Source organism: Perissodus microlepis, chromosome 8, assembly GCF_051167445.1.
Source record: "Perissodus microlepis isolate ML-2025 ecotype Zambia chromosome 8, ASM5116744v1, whole genome shotgun sequence".
Lineage (NCBI taxonomy): Eukaryota > Metazoa > Chordata > Actinopteri > Cichliformes > Cichlidae > Perissodus > Perissodus microlepis.
The window spans coordinates 22,095,042-22,114,493 of NC_140468.1; the positions used below are offsets into that span (position 1 = coordinate 22,095,042).

At 41.3% G+C, this 19,452-nt stretch overlaps 1 protein-coding gene across 2 annotated transcripts; it reads right to left on the reverse strand.

The window, feature by feature from the left end:
• Positions 1–545: 545 nt before the first annotated feature.
• Positions 546–6,449, reverse strand: maff (MAF bZIP transcription factor F). 2 transcript variants are annotated; one of them, XM_084938276.1, is made up of 4 exons: positions 5,996–6,081; positions 3,731–3,864; positions 3,417–3,510; positions 546–3,244 (listed from the first exon to the last, which is right to left on the reverse strand). In XM_084938276.1, the coding sequence occupies exons 3-4, from the start codon at positions 3,447–3,449 to the stop codon at positions 2,801–2,803; spliced, it is 477 nt and encodes a 158-aa protein (XP_084794402.1). In that variant the 5' UTR covers positions 3,450–3,510; positions 3,731–3,864; positions 5,996–6,081; the 3' UTR covers positions 546–2,800. The 2 variants fall into 2 exon arrangements, with proteins under 2 accessions (XP_084794402.1, XP_084794401.1); XM_084938275.1 differs by lacking the exon at positions 3,731–3,864 and having other exon boundaries at positions 5,996–6,449.
• Positions 6,450–19,452: the final 13,003 nt, after the last annotated feature.

Consider the following 19,452-nt stretch of genomic DNA (forward strand, 5'->3'; position numbering starts at 1 on the left):
ATTCACAGTGTACCCATCTTCTGATGACTGCTTCCAGCATGATAATGCACAGTATCGCAAAGCTTAAATCATCTGAAACTGATTTTTTAACTTGACAACAAGTACTCAAATAACCTCCAGTCACCAGACCTCAATCCAACAGAGGATCTCTGGGATGTGATGGAACAGGATGGACGTGCAGTCAAAAAAAACACTGTAGCAACTGTGTGATGCTGTTGTGTCAACATGGACCAAAATCTGCAAGGAATATTTCCAGGACCTTTTTGAATCCGTCATGAAGAATGAAAGCAGATCTGAAGGCAAAAGGGAGTCCAACCTGGTAGTAGTAAAGTATACCTAATGAGTTGTCCTATAAGAGTAAATTGCTATAAATACATCAAAAACTGGAGGCTAAGTTTATTTCCCCACGGTTCTGCTAACCACTCACACATGTAACTCGACTTTATCTTTGCATCCAGACCAATAAGTTGTGCAACACATCCTGCAGATCCACTTCCTCTCATGGACCGCACACGTTCCAAAAAACAAAACAACCGAGACCACAGTTTTATGTACAATATGTACAACATTTATTATAATTAATATATAAAATAGACAATGTACTTAAATTTTCACAATAGAAAAAATACAAGTAATAAATAGAAAGACCATTTCTGTTTTGCAGGTATTATAAAACATCCAGCAGGGTTTGACAGATGTGAGACGTTAAAATATAGAGAATAAATGCTTTGCCACACTAATACTCATATATAGCTAAATATATGCCTCATATCTTTAGGAGTTATTTGTCAACACAGTTTCATGTGTTACCATGCCTACTTAATATATTATATTGCTAGCACTATTCAGTGGCCTAAACTCCCATGAAATTTAAGCCTGCTGAGTGAAACAGGCCTACGTCAGACGGAGGCTTTTCAAGTGAATAAAACACCACCTCTATGCACCTTCTTTTCCAGTCTGCTGTGCCTACTTTCTTTCTCCATCATCCGTCTTCTCAACCCTCCACTCTCACCCTCGTCTCCATCAGTCTTCTCTCTCTCTTTAACCTCCCGTGTCTGTCTGCCCTGCCCATTCAGAAATGACCTCAATTTTTTTTCTCCGCACAAACAACATACGATTCATCTTAGAAAAATAATGTCCCTCCAAGATATCCACGACGACGAGCTAGTACAAACATTGCAAAAATATACGTAAAACACACATACACACGCGCGCACACACACACACACACACATCAATATGGCCATTGGCTTTGAGCATATTTCTACACAGCTAATAATCAAACGTTTTGTAAAGTAATCATCGTCGCCACGCAGCACAATAATTAGACGTGAGAATATCCTCAGACTAGTCATAAGTACTTTTTGAAAACATACAGAACATCACAGCACTCGTTAGCTTGTCTTGTCATAATATCTACTTTTAAATACAAATAAAATTTAGAATATATAAATGTCACTGAACATTTGCGTCTCTCAGACATTACAAACAACACAACAACGGGAATGTTTGCAGAGGATTTGCATCGACTTGAGCGTAATTCCTACCAGACGTGATTCTATTTCCACACATTCGTTTTTTCAATTATTTATTTAAAATGACCAACATCTTTCGTCAGAAAGAAGAAGCCACTGACGTTGGACTTGGCCAAACTGCTGCACGGCAGTTTTTATGAAACGAGAAATTTGGGATTAAAGCTTAGAAAAAGATGGAAATCCACAGAAATCACAATGAGAAATAAGAAGTGAGTCGTTTCAGACAATCAGGAGGACTGGTGAGCTCCTTCATACACTGAAGGCACTGCATTAATGTGAAAAATGAGCACACATATAATACAGAATTGTCTTTTTGGACTGGTGAGACACCGCCCCCCCCCCAAAAAAACAAAAACCTGGAAAATCTTAGTGAATCGCACAACTTAGAGAAATTCACAATGCACTCAGGCAGCATTTCTCTGACCGTTTCTGCTCCCAAAAGTCTCATGACTAAAGCAGCTAGAGAGCCATCAATGGAAGGAGGCGAAAACAGATTCGATTATCCCACCGGCACATAAAGTGACATAAAGGGTGAGAAACTGCATTGAGAGGGAATAAAAGGAAAAAAATACAGGGGGGTGGGAACACGAGGCTGAGCCAAGCTAGTGATTTCAGACTAGAAGGCATTATGGAGACCGAGGAAGCTCCACCCTAGCATTTTGCTGTTGGTCAGGTGCCATAAACGGAAGCAGAAAGGCACCCCAGCCTTTAAGTAGCATAATCAGGCTACACCAGCCTCGCTGTGGGGGTTTGCTGAGGACTAATGTTGCTCAGTAACCCTGTTTGGCTTGGTTGGGCTTCAGTCAGAGTCCCCGTGTAGCTCAAGGGAAAGACTGTGAGGGTTTTTTGTGCATAAATATGTGCGACGCCTTGTTCACATTAAACAGAATTTGAAACTTTGAGTGCTTCAAAAAAAAAAAAAAAAAAAAAAAAAAAAAAAAAAAAAGATCACTGAGTAAATCTTACTTGACCAGACTGCTGTTTCATGGAGGACCATCAACAGAGGACATCTCTATCAAAACTACAGTACTGAACCTGTTTCTGTTTTCTTGTTTGTTAGAAAGGTGATCGTAGCTGTGATCGGATTTCTGTCAATTGTAATGTGAACAAGGCGCTTAGTATTTTCCTATTATTACAAGTCATCCTGCTCTCCTGCCTGCGTGAGTATTAAGGCCCGCAGATGTGTGCGTGTTTGCATTGCAGGCTTCCCCGTCCCCACCTCGAATCCCAAACCCCAAACCCCAGTCTGGTTTCAGCATCTCCTTCTAGGATAGCTCCTGCTCCCTCTGTGGCTGAGGCTGCTGCGGACTCTTGACGATGGTGATGACCGAGGCGGTGTTGAGGCGAGGGGCCGTCGCCAGCAGGCTGCCTCCTCCCGCTTCCAGACCCCTGGCGAATCTCTGAAGCGCAGCCAGGCGTGCGCTGAGCCCCTCCAGCTCCTTCCTCATGCCGGCGTTCTCGGCTCCGAGCCTCTCCACCTCTCTCTGCAGCTCCATCTTCTGCTGCTCCAGGGCCTCTCGCTGAGACACCCGTTTGACCCGGCAGCTGGCGGCATATCCCCTGTTCTTTAAGGTGCGACGCCGCTGCTTCAGCTTCTGAATATCGTCGCGGGAGAGGCCACGCAGGTGGAGATTCAGCTCTCGCACCGACAGGGACATTAGTTCGCTGTCCGACAGGAAGGGCACGTTCTCGCCGCATTCCTGCTTCACCTGAAGTAAAAACAGGAGGAAACAGGAAGAGAGGAAGCATTTAAAGGAGGAAGAATGAGAAAGAAAAACATACTTTCTTTTCTTCTTCCTTTTTTCAAAATGACAGTTTTCTCTCTTGAAAAACAAAACAACCGCCCCCCATGACTCGGTTTTATGTCTGGCTGTGTTTTACCTTCAGAGCTTTGCTGTTTCTTTCTGTCGTCATGATCCAGTTGTCTTTGTTTTTTTCCCCTCCCCAAGCACCAGTAAAACCAGATACGCACAATCTGAAGAAACAAACAAACAACATCACATGAAATGTGGGACACTGTGCATTTTTGGTTCATAGTCTGCCTGACATTCACCATCCGCTCACAAGACATGCAGTCATGCACTACTGAAGAAAAAGGAGAACCTGCAGATCTTTCGTGCTTTGGAGAAGCACGCCGTCTCATTATAATTTGTGGTTTCATGTGAAAGAAAGGGGAGGTTTTGAAAGTGACATGCCTTTCTCTGTTAGCTGGAATTATCAGGAGGAAGTTATCATGTGGCTGCCCTTTGGTTGCTCAAAGCAGGTGTCCTACCCAATTCCCTGAGCACTTCCTCTTGTCAGCACAACACCAACGGTTCGAGGCCCTTGGCTTTAAAAAAAAAAAAAACAAAAACTTGAATACGTGGTTTTTAAAAGGGACACTTTTTAAACAGTTAAACTTGAAAAATTACAATACTTGATTTAAAAATAAATATGTAATAAAATGTCTTAAAGAGTCTACCTAAGAAGCACAGGTTTCACACAGACTCTTATCAGGACTGCTACACGCCTCTCAAATGCCACAGCGTGGGATTAAAGTCTAACCTAAATGGGCCAACTTCAACTTCTTCCCCCACCTTAGTCACTCCTTGGTTGCTTATTTAAAAAACAAAAAAAAACCCTCACTCAGCACTTCAGCTGGAGACATCTTTTTTTTTTGTCTTTCCTTCACCCAGATCCTAATGTGAAAGTAAAGGATACAAATGGCCAAGTGGTCTGTTGACATGAAGGTACTCTGGGCCAGCTATACTGCTAAAACTTTTTGTATGATAATGTTTAATGAAGACCACCAAATTTCACTCTGACATCATGCAAACCATGGGGATTTTCCCATCTTACTTCTGCAAATTTAATCTGTTAACTTTCTCATTTATTGCAACACTGGATTTTCTCCTTATGGCGAATGGTCTTTCCCTGTGCTGCTCTCACGCTGTAGTCCAGAAGGGTTGAGAAAAAACACAGTAAACACAGAAAGCTGCATGTCATGACAGAGCGCTCACCGCTTACTTTAAGGTTGACCTTTTGGCAGCGTCTCTGATGAGCTAAGAGATGAGTGCAGTCATCTCTTTTTCTTTATTTTTCTTCCTGAGACCCAGACTGATCCCTAACAACCCTTTAGCCTTGTTTCTCTTGAAAATCGCAAATCACAAAAAAGCAGTGTGTTCATTTTAATTATTTAAAAGACATTCACAGCTTTATTTAAATTGTGTCACAACAATTTTAGAAACCCCAGTTATATTGTAACTTTTCCTCTATAAATTAGGCATAAAAGATACAGACCTGATGCCTTAATGACTATAAAAAGAAGATTGCTGATGTGCTTAGACTTTACAGGAGACGACTTACATTTCCAACAAGTGAACCACAAACAAAATATAACCAAAAAGGGTCATTCGAGTTAAAATGTCACGTTTGATCTCTTTCACTCTGGGGGGAAATCCCATTTTCTATGAATGCGTAGTCATAATAAATAAAACAATAACTTGCTGCATGGGCCTCCAACTCAGGCACACTGGATGGTAAAACTAAATAAAAAAGGCTGTTATGGCCGGACAATAAACAGCATTTCCCGAAATGCGTAGGAAGTAGAGGTTGCAGCAACAGCGGTTGTCCAACCAGCCGTCGGACTCCGGCTGTAAACCGAGGAGACCGCCGTTTCGTAAAGTCAGGGTGATTCAGCAATAAAGCTCTTGCTCAGCTCCACCAAGACTGCCGGTCAGTACAAATATAGGAAAACCAGGGGTGACCGCGTCTTTCTCGGTCAGTCCAAACAACACAGGATATCCACATTTGTGCCACACTATAAATACCCAGTTGGAGGACATAGTAGTTTTTGCTTTTTTGTCTTAAGTGGAAAGCAACAAGTCAACGCAACACTGCTAAACGTAAGCTATAGCACGATTTCAGAAATTCCACTCCCGTCTATCTTCAATACTTAATATACAATGATTAAATACCGAGTGGAAAATACAAGCCAGGCCTGGGACCTATACTTATTTATTTATCTAGCTCCAGTTAGCATCTAGCCTTACCCTTAAAGAGCGGGGCTGGACACCGTAGGGCAAATGTGCGCTATAGTAAACAGCTATTATTAGAGCCTCTTCCGACATCTAGACTTTAATCCATTTAAATTGTATTTAAGCACACTTGTGAAATAAGGAAGTGATAACCCCCTCTGGGTGTCAGTCTAGCCGAAATATAGACAGAAATATGCAGAGCGGGGCCAAATTATTCGTATCATCTTAAACATGCTAGGTATGAACTGTTAGCAACTAGCATAAACGGTTAGTGACAGGCTAAAGGAGATTAAAGCCAGCTGCTGACTGCTTATTTGTCCTTGGTTGGTTACCCTGGTTGGCACGTCCCCCGGCAGATACCATTCCTCTAGTGCTCAGCTGTTACCACGAATACCGGCTAAACATTTTAATGTTTAGTATTTTTCTAAAAAAGTAATGGTTTACCTGATGGCTCGACGCAACTCCGGCGACAAAATGTCAGTCCGCCTTTTCCCGGAATTACTCCGCTGCTCTCTGAGGTTGGATTCTTTCATTCATAAAAAACACAAGCGACAATGACGTCAGGGCTAAAGAATGAGGGCGGAGCCAAGCTCGCCCCCGAGACGTACTCCGGGAGGATGTAAACAAGGAATCCCTGAATCCCAGAACTTTTCCATGACCATCCCCCAGCTACTCTGGAAAGACATAACACCCTGGGAGAGGATTCAGAGTCAGCCTTTCCTAACACTGTCCAGCCCAACGACGCAGAAGATGAAAAATCCAGCAGAATTCAACAATAACAAGAAACTACTTCAGCTAAAATCCAACTTATCAAAAGCTATAACTTATAGTTAGGAGAAATGTCTACGAGCGTCTTTTCGCCGAAACACCGTCCTCTTAGCTACCTAATAATAGTAATAATAAAAGGTCGAATACGTCTTCTTCTGGGTCCAATTTAAAGATTACTGATGCCTCCGTTTGTAGGGACATTACCGCCCCCTACTGGAAAACATGCGGAGAAGCACAATTGCGTTAAAAAACTTTAACATAAAAAGCAATTTGAAATTGCTTTGTTGCTTTTGTTGCATTGTTTTCAATAAAAGCATCAGAAAGTTTCCATAATTATTTCCCCAATTTCTTTTACCACAAATCCCACAGGGCTAGACTTTGCCACTGATATATAAACACTGTGCAGCAGGACAGTGATGCAGCACTATAGGCTCCAAAACGTGTTATTAAAATGAGGTAAAAGCTTTAGTTTCCACTGGATTATTTCCAAACTTTAAAGAAATACTGTTAGTCATTGGTTGACATAAGAACTTTCTTTGTTTTAGCTCTTTAAAACATTTTTTCAAGACATTATATGACTTCACAATGACACAAAAAGATTAATACACTACAATAGATTTCCATATTACCAGTGCTGACATCAGCATAAATGACCTATATAAACTGCTGATGTCATCTTGCTGACATCAGCCCAATGATCTATAAAATATTGCTGATATTGTCATGCTGACATCAGCAAGATGATCTATTAAAACTAAAGCTATGATAGTATTCATGTGTGGAAAATTGAGTTTAATAATTCATTTTTAAACTGCATCAATCTGTTGTTGCTTATTGTTACCACAGTGAAGGCAGGGAATTTTTTCTTTTAATCATTTCTGTCTGTGTGCAGGTTCGCCTACAGGGCCTGAGTCATAAACATTACATTTTTACATTCAGCAGGCTGACATCAGTGTTGTATTAAACCAGGCTGAGGTCAGTATGTTGTAATAAAAGCATCAAAGTTTTAGTTCAGCACTTGTCGTTCAGAGGAAGTTGTGCTCCGTCAGGGCTCTTATTTATTTCTTTATCTCCATCTGGTAAAATGTTATGTATTAGTCTTATAACAAGGACGTGACTTGTAACAAAAACAGACAGAGTGATTTTTGTTTTGTTTTTCCCATTAAATTAATTCAGGAACTACAATGATCCCATATAATCTGAAGTCTGTCAATATATTGTTTACTCCTGTCAATGTAAAAACTTTAACCAATTGAGTTCAGTTCTAAACCCATGGTGTTTACATTATAGTTTTATAGGGAGAGAGTGTGTGAGGGATAAATGACTAAGGGAGGTCGATAAAGATGGAGGATTAAATGAGGGAGGCAGTGAGCAAGGGAGTGAGTTAGCAACGGAGTGAATGAGTGAGTGATAAGTGAGTGAAGAAATTAGTAAGTTTGTGTATGGGTGAAGGAATGAGTAAGTCAGTTAGTGAATGTGGGTGTAAGAGTGTGTGTGTTTGTGTGCAACTAGGTGAGTAAAAGAGTGAGGGATAAGTAACTAAGGGAGTTAAGAAGGGGGTACTCAATGACGGAAGTGGGATACAAGGGCCTGAGTGAGCAATAATGATGAGTGAGTGAATTAGGGAGAGAAGGAGGAAGAGAGAGTGTAAGGGATAGTTGACAAATGGAGGTCAGTAAAGAGGGAGGAGTGAATAAAGGAGGCAGTCTGGTACTTAAGTGAAGCCTCGAACGGTGAGATACCTGTGGTGGACAAAGTCAGAGAGGTAAGTGGATCAAGTCGTAGGATTGTGAGCGGAAACACAACGGAGAGTGGTTTCAAATTCTTGGTTGAGCCGTTCTGTTTGCCTGTTAGTTTGTAGATGGTAACCCGAGCTTAAGCAAAGCTTAGCTCATAGGGCGATACAGAACACTTTCCATACTTGCGAGGTGAATTGGGGCCCCCTTTCGGAGACAATCTCGGCGGGGATGCCGTGCAGCCTAAAAACATTCTCAACTAAAAGCTTAGCAGTCTCAGAAGCAGTTGGGAGTTTTTCTAAAAAGATAAAATGTGCGGCCTTAGAGAATCGGTCTGTGACTGTGAGTATGACAGTCCTCCCTGAAGAGGCTGAAAGCCCTGTGATCTAAGGCAATGTGTGACCAGGGAGAATGTGGGATGAGTAGGGGTTGCAGCAGACTGGCGGGACATTGATCCCGGGGCTTATTCCTAGCATAAATGGCGCAGGCTGCTACATAGTCTCTCACATCCTTATCCAGTGTCTCCCACCAAAAATACCTCTTAGTCAGGGAATCAGTTCTGCCAAACATGTCCCGGTTTGCGTGCCAAACCGGGACATGTGAATCCAATGTATTACCTTGAACCATGCTGCTGGGACGAACTGCCGATTAGTCAGAGCCGTCCTCGTATCTGGTTCAGACTGAAGTGCCTGAGCTATGGCATCTTGCACCGAAGATGGGCAACGAAGGAGAGAACATTTATAAGTCACTCACCTTTGCCGCTGATGAAAATCATGACGACTTCACCATCGTAATGAGGAAGTTTGCCGAGTATTTTTTCCCTGCAGAGGAATATTGTACACGAGAAAGCATGTTGTCACCAATGTGTCCAGCGGTCAGGCGAGAAGGCAGAGAGTTTTATCAGAGTACTGTGAATTTGATGCATGTAAAGAGGAAAACATCCAAGGACCTCTCCCACGGGGCACCGACTACTGTAGGGTCAGGCCAGACCCTGAGAAAGTGAAAGCTATTCTTCAGCTGCCAGCGCCAGAAAACGAGCAAGCACTTATACAAGTCCTGGGCATGGCCAGTTACCTCAGCAGATATATTCCTGCTCTTGCCACAATATGCCAACCATTGTATGAGTTAGTCAAAAGCAAGAACATTTGGACCTGGGGCCACCCGCAGCGGGCAGCTTTTGAGAAAATTAAGCGAGTGCTTACAATAGCACCTGTTCTTGCCTTTTATGACGTCAACAAACCCACAGCGGTATCCGCCAACGCCAGTAGCTACGGGCTTAGGACAATGTTCCATTGAGGTGTCAACACCTCCAAGTGCAGCTCATGAGGTATAAACCGGAGGCCTTCTATGTCACCTGGCAAAAAGCTTTTCTCTACCGATACGTTGTTGCGGAGCCCACAGACTCGGGCAGAGGACGAGACTAACACTTACAGCAAGGTGGACTGCTACATAGCCACTGTGATACAGGGCATTCCAGTGTCTCCAAGCCGAATGGAAAGCAATAAAGCGGCCACTGCACCGGATGGTGAACTACAGACTGTCATTAATTACATACGAAGGCAATGGCCGTATATGGAGGTAGTCTGCCGCCGAACATCAAAGCATACATGAAGGTGAAGAATGAGCTATAGGAGGCCGAAGGCCTGGTCATACGAGGCAGGATTTTTATTCCAAAGTCACAGAGAACAGCCATTCTAGACAAACTACATGACGGGCACCAAGGCCTCACCAAGTGCAGGGAAAGGGTTAATTCATCCGTTTGGTGGCCGGGACTCTCCACCGAGATAAAGGATGTAGTGCTGCAGTGCCATGCCTGTCTGGTAAGAGGCCAGCACAGACAAGGGAGCTGCTTATCTCCACACCTTTGCCGGATTGTCCATTGAAAAGAATAGCTCTTGACCTCTGTGAACATAACCGGCATAACTACCTTGTCATATGGGATTACTACTCATGTTTCTTGGAAATACTGCGTCTACTGTCCATGACCAGTGCTTAGTTTATTCAGAAACTGAAGTGATCCTTTGTCACTCACCACCTCATCAGAGATCCCAAACCTAGCAAAGGCCCTCAGTTCTCGTGGGCTGAGTTTCAGAACTTTGCGAGAGAGACGGATTTCACACTTATAACAGGGATGCTTTTCAGAAGGCCAAACACGCATTCTACGACAATGGCCGCCATGGAGCCAAGCCCCTTCCACCACTCCGACCAGGGGATGCAGTCCAAGCTGGACCGGGAGAAGGTTTGGGCGACACCTGCCGTTGTCTCCAAGGAGAGCATCACCCCAAGGTCCTATCTCGTCATCACACCTCAAGGTGTGGTGCTGCGACGGAATCACCGCCATCTCCGACTCAGACCATCTCCACAGCCTACACCAAAACCCCTTCCACCACCCACCGAGGATATGGAGGGGCTGCCATTCCAGAGGGCTTTTGCCCCAACACTTACACCTGTCCATACAGACGCACTGGTTCAGGTACGCACCAGGTACAGCCGGGTATGCAAGCCAGTCATGAGACTGGATCTGTAAACACTGGGGTGTCTACCATTTGGACTGGGGTAACGGGAGGACTGGAAGGATTGGGGTGTTGTCAGAATGTATTTTTACTGTTCTTTCACTTTATGGTTTGAGACACAACCAATGCCACTGTTACCTGGTTGATGTAATTACCATAACGGTTTAACCTGTTTAATAAGTCCTGTTTTGAGGACACTGACCTTCAGGCCTACAGTGAGATAATTATACCCAAATCCTTAAAAGAACCTCCCAGTGGCTATTAGATAGTCACATGTTGTCATTATCTTGTTGCTGTTAAATACGGTTTTGTTATTGGAAATAACAGGAAAAGGGGAAAGATGTCATATAATAGATTATGTTTGTGCCTACGCTGAGTAGCGGTGTATTGCGGCTTTACGCCATCTGATGTGCCTTTGCAGCAGGGCTGCCTGGTGGCAGTATATACCTAGCTGTCATACCTGTTGTAGAGTGCTATAACTGATGGATGCTTGGTGCTCGTTCAATAAAGCAACGTTTTAAGGAAAGCTACCAAGTGGTCATTCTTCAACGTCTATAAAAGTTAGCAAATCCTAAAAATCTCTGTAGGAGTTTGCGTGTCTTTGGAACTGGCCATTCCATAACTGCTCTTATCTTAGTGGGATCTGTCTTCACCTGCCCTCCCGACAATATAAAACCCAAGAAAGAGACGGTATGTGCATGGAACTTACATTTTTCAGCCTTCACAAACAATTTATTCTCAAGAATGCACTGCAGCACTGCATGGACATGAGTTGTGTGTTCCTCTACTGTGTTGGAAAAAATGAGGATATTGTCTAGATATACATAAACAAAATGATCTAGAAAGTCCTGCAGGACGTCATTAACTAGGCCCTGAAAGATTGCTGGAGCATTGGTTATTCCAACGGCATTACCAGGTATTCAAAGTGTCCAAGGGGCATATTAAAAGCAGTTTTCTATTTGGCTGCAGGAAAATCCCCTGCAACGCTTGATCCGACCACTCTGCCTCAGCGGCGGCAGTATGGAAGTCAATCAGATAATCACAACACAGAGCAGAACTCACATGGAAGCACAGGACTGCATGGTTTGCAAAGCTTTATTTACAACTAAACACAATAATGCAAAAAGTCAAGACTATGAACTATGAACTAAGAATCCAAAAGAAGTGTGCACTATGAAGTTAGATATCTTAGGTCTATGATTTAAACAAGAACCTATAACTAGGACTCGACACAAAAACACTTCTGACAAGAGAAACGTTAATTCTCTGGGGGCTTTTGGAAGCATGCATAAAGTGGACTAGTACCTATGAGCCACTTATAGGAGAGAATAAATGAGCACGCAGTAAAGTGGACTTGTTTCCCATCAGCCTTGAAACACTTGAAGTCAATTTTTAAAGAAGGACACAGTTTAAAAATGTAGCCTTGGATTGGAAGTGAGGAGAAAATCCTGATGCATACAATACACACTACTGCTCAACAGTTTAGGTAAGGTCAGGGTCTAAAGCTTCAGATTTATGTGTTCAACTGGTCTGAAAAGGCACAAAAAAAGAGAAAATGAAAATCTTGTTGTAGAAACGAAAACTATTCCATGTGGGAAACAAGAAAAACCTAAAGATTTTGAACACCTGACTTTGTATATTGATAGAAAAGTGGAACCTTGGAAGGAAAAAATGGGATGATCAGTACAATATTGTGGGGAAATGTTTGGTTTATTGAGAAGCACACAATTTTTAGAGAGTGTTGATGTCTTTGTGAATACGTTTCTTGTATGACTAGTTGGGATTTAACATGAGAAACTGACAGTAGTTAACACAATGTACCACTGAAACACAGCAGGTATTATTGCTGAAACTGGGCCTCTGTATACCTATGTAGATATTCCACTGAACCTCATTCATCAACTGTGATCAATGTCACTTTTAAACATTCATATTTCTTGACATTTCTGATTACTTTTAAAAATACAAAAAACGTATTTCAGTGTTTTTATAAAATCAGACATTTCTAATGCACTTCAGGAGGACAGAACCCCCTGATTTAATTGACCCTGTGCACGAGAAAATGCTAACTTCCTGGTTTGAGACCGGATGTGGGGTTGTACATTTCCGGTAGCTTTACTTTGCGGTCAATCGCTACTGCGAAGATATACTCCAAAATCATGTCCAAAACTCAAAAACGGAAAGATCGCGTTAAGTTACAAAGAGGAGAAGGTGGGAACACTCACCACTGTTGTGTCATAAAAAAATCTAATGATCAATTTTGACGTTTAAAGAGTTTAGATCGATCAGTTGTTTACATCACTCAACACAAGCAGAACTGCATTACTGCAGCAGAAGACACATCGTCCACATTCAGAAGCACATCTCTGTATAGTGACTGGTCTTATGATTTAAACAGGCAAATGTTCATCATTCAAAGTACAGGTGAAGAATAGTCAAACCAGATGTTTCCCCCATTATGTCGAGATCAGCTAGTCAAGTACACACCTACACGGCATGTTAACAAAACGTGAAAAAAGCCACACAAAAATGAATGATTGCTGGTAAGGGTTTCTATACATTAGTATGTACGAAGGGTATGTTGTGACCAGTGTTGGGTAAGTTACTTTAAATTAGTAACTTAGTTACATTACTAGTTACTTCTATCAAAAGTAACTCAGTTACTTCAAGTTACTCGTTACTTTCAGAGTAACTAGTTACTAGGGAAAGTAACTTTGGTTTTACTCAGAATTCTCTTGTTAATGTGTTGCTTCCGTAACTGGATACCCAGCAAGATTGCCAGTCTTCTAGCTTGCTTACTTGCCACAAGTGCACTGTGCCACCTACCAATAGAAAGGAAAAAATAATGTGCACATTTCCACGAGAGAAATCCCACGCCTGATTCTATCCTAGCCTGCTTTTTACATCCAACACAAAAACTGCAGTTGTGGTGCTTTCGATTGTACTCAGAACTCGGAAATTCTGCCTTCTGAATAGGAAGATGTAGGTAACACCAGACTGCAGATGAGCTGCATACAGAGCTGGACTGGGACAAAAAAATCGTCCCGGGCATTTTGACTAGACCATTATAGGAAAAATCATAAAGCCTTTGAATGAAAATAAACACTGTTGTGACAGTGATGTACACTGTTCTGATGGTATATATGTATCAATCTATCAATTGTTTGTTGTAAGACTCAGATAATTATTTTTTTAAAAGTGAGACATTTTAAATGAGAATAAGAAAGTATTTCCTTGTGCCCCCCTTTCCCTTTTAATGCCCTACATGGACCCCTGGCAACACTTTGCTAGACCCGCCCCTGCACAGTTACCAGCTGTCAGCTACTTAGAAAAGGATCCTGGTGTTATTTGTCTCTCAGAAACAGTTCATAACTTCTCTTCAACTCATTCATGTTAACTAAAAGGTAAACCTGTTTCTCCATCACAGCTCTGATGATTCAGTAAGGACATCTCCTGGTTTCATCTTCATGTTTCCCTCTCACCACATAACCAAACCGATATCATGATCAGCAGGTTTACAGCTGTGGCTCCAGCAAACATCAGCTGATACTAGAAATTAATATTAAATAAATTCTAACAACAGCTGATCAAGCTTAAAAGTGCTGCTGTTGTTTACCGCGACATCCGCTGGTTTCCTCTTTCTGGCGCAAAGTGGGCGATAAATAAACAAGAGAGAAAATCCGATCAGCTGATCATTGATCAGTTTCATGATTGAAGTAGAAACAGGAGAGGGAGGGTGAGAGGATGAGAGAAGAAGAGGCAACTGTGCAGCGTAAACACAGAATAACTCCAACTTTGTGTATTTTTCATTGTAGCTTAAGTCCGGGACAAACTGTGTTCCTTTTCACCTCAATACGAAACGCGTAATATTTTCTCTGAATACGAGACGATTCCGTTTTTTACGGGAAGGTTGGCAACTCTAATAATTAACCTTATGAACAAAATAAAGTTCAACATCAGTAACATAGCACCCACCCAGCTGTATAGAAACTCCATCATGCTAGCTAGCACGCAGTACGAAAAAGTCAGCATAACGAAAATAAACTCCACCTAAACTTGGTTCATATCTGACCCAGATGGACTGCAGGTTATAACTTCTTACCTGAAGTTCAGTTCACCTGACACTCTCGGACCAGCGGCCGCTTCGGGTCTCTCCTCTTGCCTCCCTTTTCCTTCATCCACCTGCTGGCCTCAACCACTTGCTAATGTTATTGAATCTGTGGAAGCTCAGCGATAGCCACCACACGAAGTAGCGAATAACGAGCCTATCTAAATCCCAGTAACGAGTAACGTGTTCCTGGTTTTGGCATAATAACTAGTTACCGTGCTCTTTACCACAATAATAACGTAGTTACTGTAACGCGTTACTTAATAACGCGTTAGTCCCAACACTGGTTGTGACTTACCTTAAAAATTACAGTGGTCCCTCGCTAATAACGCGGTTCACCTTTCACCTCGCTGTTTCGCAGATTTTTTAGTGCAAGTTTGCATGCTTATTTTTTTTACGTCACATTGTGTCCTGCGTCCGGATCGCTGCAGACGATCTCCTCCGTGACGTCTCTCCTGTACAGTACAGAATCGCTGCATTGATCGCTAGCAGTGTGACTCTGAAGTGCAGTACTGTATGTCCACGATGTCCACGAAACGTTTTGCACCGTCAAAAAATAAAATTGGCTACTTGATTTCACCTATCGCTGGTTATTTTTAGAACATAACACCAGCGATAAACGAGGGACAGCTGAGAAATATAACATTTGAATCCATTTTCTCTTTTGCTCTGAGGCGCGGGGAAAAAATATTGACAAGTCGATGAACATCATTTACAGATATATTGGGTAAATGCCCAAGACATCTATAGAAATGTAAATCGCCGCTTGATTCATTCATTTGTTTAACTTGTTTTGGACCGTAAACCGGGCACGAATAGGACACCGGAAAAAAAGCTCCCCACAGGCGTTTCCGCACCGGAAGTAGCATATGCTAACGTGCACATAGTCAATTTACCATAATGTTTTGTGTCATGTTGTCATGGTGATGTGAAATCAAAAAATACAAAAACAGAAACTGAATTCAGCACATTTAAAGAACAACAACAAGACTGACAGCTGGAAGACAAGAGCTTAAAGATGAAAAACTTTTCTGGATTACTCTTAACTTTGGAAATTTTACCAATACAAGTCAAGGTGGAAACAGGGAGGCAGGAGTCAGGATTACATCTGAAGACAGGACACATTAACGTACAGGATAAGGAGAGAGAAAAACAGCAAAAAAGAGAGACCAGAGCTAATCATGAAGTCAAGGAGACGGACGGCAAAACTGTGAGTAACATAACACACAATGTACCACTAAAACACAGCAGGTATTATTGCTGAAAATGGGCCTCTGTATACCTATGTAGATATTCCACTGAACCTCATTCATCAACTGTGATCAATGTTACTTTTAAACATTCATATTTCTTGACATTTCTGATTAATTTAACAAAAATATGAACATGAATTTCAGTGTTTTTAGAAAATCAGACGTTTCTAATGCACTTCAAACTTTTGAGCTGTAGTGTAGATGCAATGATAGTGTATGGCTCTTGATTATAGCAGATGATATAGGAGTATGAGGACAGGGAGAGACTGTTAAAACGTTATGAGCTGTCTTGCTGCAGAGAAAGTGGAGTCTGTCATCCTTGAAATGCTACCAAGATAGGCAGCTGGCAGGATTGAATGATGCTCTGCCTCTGTGGTCCAGTACAGACATAGGCTTTAAGCAACCATGAGCCACTGATAAGCGTGACAGATTAGGAAGCATGCAGAAAGTGGACTAGTACCTATGAGCCACTGATAGGAGAGAATAAATGAGCACGCAATAAAGTGGACTTGTTAGGGAGAGTTTCCCATCAGCCTTGAAACACTTGAAGTCACTTTTTAAAGAAGGTCACAGTTTAAAAATTGTAGCCTTGGATTGGAAGTGAGAAGAAAATCCTGATCAGATACAGACAGATACATGCATACAACACACACTACTGCTCAACAGTTTGAAAAGTCCTTGTTTAAAAGACATTTTTCCATTGGTTTTCATGTAATATTACATGAGGTTTAACAGTAATATTGTTTTTTGACATAAATCAGTTATGTTGTTTTAGAAAATCTCTACACAGTAATACAGGGACCCACTTTTCAGTAACAATGACTCCTGTATTTACAGGTCACATGGTGGTACTTAATGCAAATGTATCAGGTCAGATGGTTAATATATGATTCGAATCATCTTATTGACAAGCAGAGCTGAAAACTACTCTGCAGCTTAAAAAACACTAAATTTGGTTAGTTGGGGTGTGGAAATTCAACTTTATGGGTTCAATCAGTCTGAAAGTGAACGAAAGAAAAAAATGTTTTTAAGATTTGGTTTGATGAAATATTATTATAGGAAATGAAAACTGAAAAAAACAATTGAAGGTGTTGAACATCTGGGTGTGCCACTGTTGTTATAGAAAAGTGCAGACGTGGTTTAATCAGGTTACAAAGTGAAAATGGGATGATCTGACATGAATGTTGCAGATTCTGCTGTGTTTTGAATCTGCACAATGATTTTGGTCTATGCTTATGTCTTGACTGACAAGTTCAGGATTTCACATGAGAAACTGACAGTCGTTGACACAATGTACCACTGAAACACAGCAGGTATTATTGCTGAAACTGGGCCTCTGTATACCTATGTAGATATTCCACTGAACCTCATTCATCAACTGTGATCAATGTCACTTTTAAACATTCATATTTCTTGACATTTCTGATTAATTTGCCAAAAATATGAACATGAATTTCAGTGTTTTTAGAAAATCAGATGTTTCTGATGCACTTCAAACTTTTGAGCTGTAGTGTAGATGCAATGATAGTGTATGGCTCTTGATTATAGCAGATGATATAGGAGCATGAGGACAGGGAGAGACTGTTAAAACGTTATGAGCTGTCTTGCTGCAGAGAAAGTGGAGTCTGTCATCCTTGAAATGCTACCAAGATAGGCAGCTGGCAGGATTGAATGATGCTCTACCTCTGTGGTCCAGTACAGACATAGGCTTTAAGCAACCATGAGCCACTGATAAGCGTGACAGATTAGGAAGCATGCAGAAAGTGGACTAGTACCTATGAGCCACTTATAGGAGAGAATAAATGAGCACGCATAAAGTGGACTTGTTAGGGAGAGTTTCCCATCAGCCTTGAAGTCACTTTTTAAAGAAGGACACAGTTTAAAAATGTAACCTTGGATTGGAAGTGAGAGGAAAATCCTGATCAGATACAGACAGATACATGCATACAACACACACTACTGCTCAACAGTTTGAAAAGTCCTTGTTTAAAAGACATTTTTCCATTGGTTTTCATGTAATATTACATGAGGTTTAACAGTAATATTGTTTTTTGACATAAATCAGTTATGTTGTTTTAGAAAATCTCTACACAGTAATACAGGGGCCCACTTTTCAGTAACAATGACTCCTGTATTTACAGGTCACATGGTGGTACTTAATGCAAATGTATCAGGTCAGATGGTTAATATATGATTCGAATCATCTTACTGACAAGCAGAGCTGAAAACTACTCTGCAGCTTAAAAAACACTAAATTTGGTTAGTTGGGGTCTGGAAATTCAACTTTATGGGTTCAATCAGTCTGAAAGTGAACGAAAGAAAAAACTCTTTTTTTTCTAAGAACTGGTTTGATGAAATATGATTTTAGGAAATGAAAATTGAAAAAAGAACAATTTAAGAACAATTGAAGGTGTTGAACATCTGGGTGTGCCACTGTTGTTATAGAAAAGTGCAGACGTGGTTTAATCAGGTTACAAAGTGAAAATGGGATGATCTGACATGAATGTTGCAGATTTGCTGTGTTTTGAATCTGCACAATGATTTTGGTCTATGCTTATGTCTTGACTGACAAGTTCAGGATTTCACATGAGAAACTGACAGTCGTTGACACAATGTACCACTGAAACACAGCAGGTATTATTGCTGAAACTGGGCCTCTGTATACCTATGTAGATATTCCACTGAACCTCATTCATCAACTGTGATCAATGTTACTTTTAAACATTCATATTTCTTGACATTTCTGATTAATTTAACAAAAATATGAACATGAATTTCAGTGTTTTTAGAAAATCAGACGTTTCTAATGCACTTCAAACTTTTGAGCTGTAGTGTAGATGCAATGATAGTGTATGGCTCTTGATTATAGCAGATGATATAGGAGTATGAGGACAGGGAGAGACTGTTAAAACGTTATGAGCTGTCTTGCTGCAGAGAAAGTGGAGTCTGTCATCCTTGAAATGCTACCAAGATAGGCAGCTGGCAGGATTGAATGATGCTCTGCCTCTGTGGTCCAGTACAGACATAGGCTTTAAGCAATCATGAGCCACTGCTAAGCGTGACAGATTAGGAAGCATGCAGAAAGTGGACTAGTACCTATGAGCCACTTATAGGAGAGAATAAGTGAGCACGCAATAAAGTGGACTTGTTAGGGAGAGTTTCCCATCAGCCTTGAAACACTTGAAGTCACTTTTTAAAGAAGGTCACAGTTTAAAAATTGTAGCCTTGGATTGGAAGTGAGGAGAAAATCCTGATCAGATACAGACAGATACATGCATACAATACAAACTACTGCTCAACAGTTTGAAAAGTCCTTGTTTAAAAGACATTTTTCCATTGGTTTTCATGTAATATTACATGAGGTTTAACAGTAATGTTGTTGTTTTTTACATAAATCAGTTATGTTGTTTTAGAAAATCTCTACACAGTAATACAGGGGCCCACTTTTCAGTAACAATGACTCCTGTATTTACAGGTCACATGGTGGTACTTAATGCAAATGTATCACGTCAGATGGTTAATA

Bases quoted from the DNA above. Each gene is read 5' to 3' on its own strand.
- maff (XM_084938275.1), bottom strand. From the start codon at position 6,084: ATGAAAGAATCCAACCTCAGAGAGCAGCGGAGTAATTCCGGGAAAAGG. The intron at 3,511-5,995 runs GTAAACCATTAC...TTGTTTCTTCAG, and splicing joins GAGTTGCGTCGAGCCATCAG to ATTGTGCGTATCTGGTTTTA. The intron at 3,245-3,416 runs GTAAAACACAGC...TTTTTACTTCAG, and splicing joins GAAACAGCAAAGCTCTGAAG to GTGAAGCAGGAATGCGGCGA.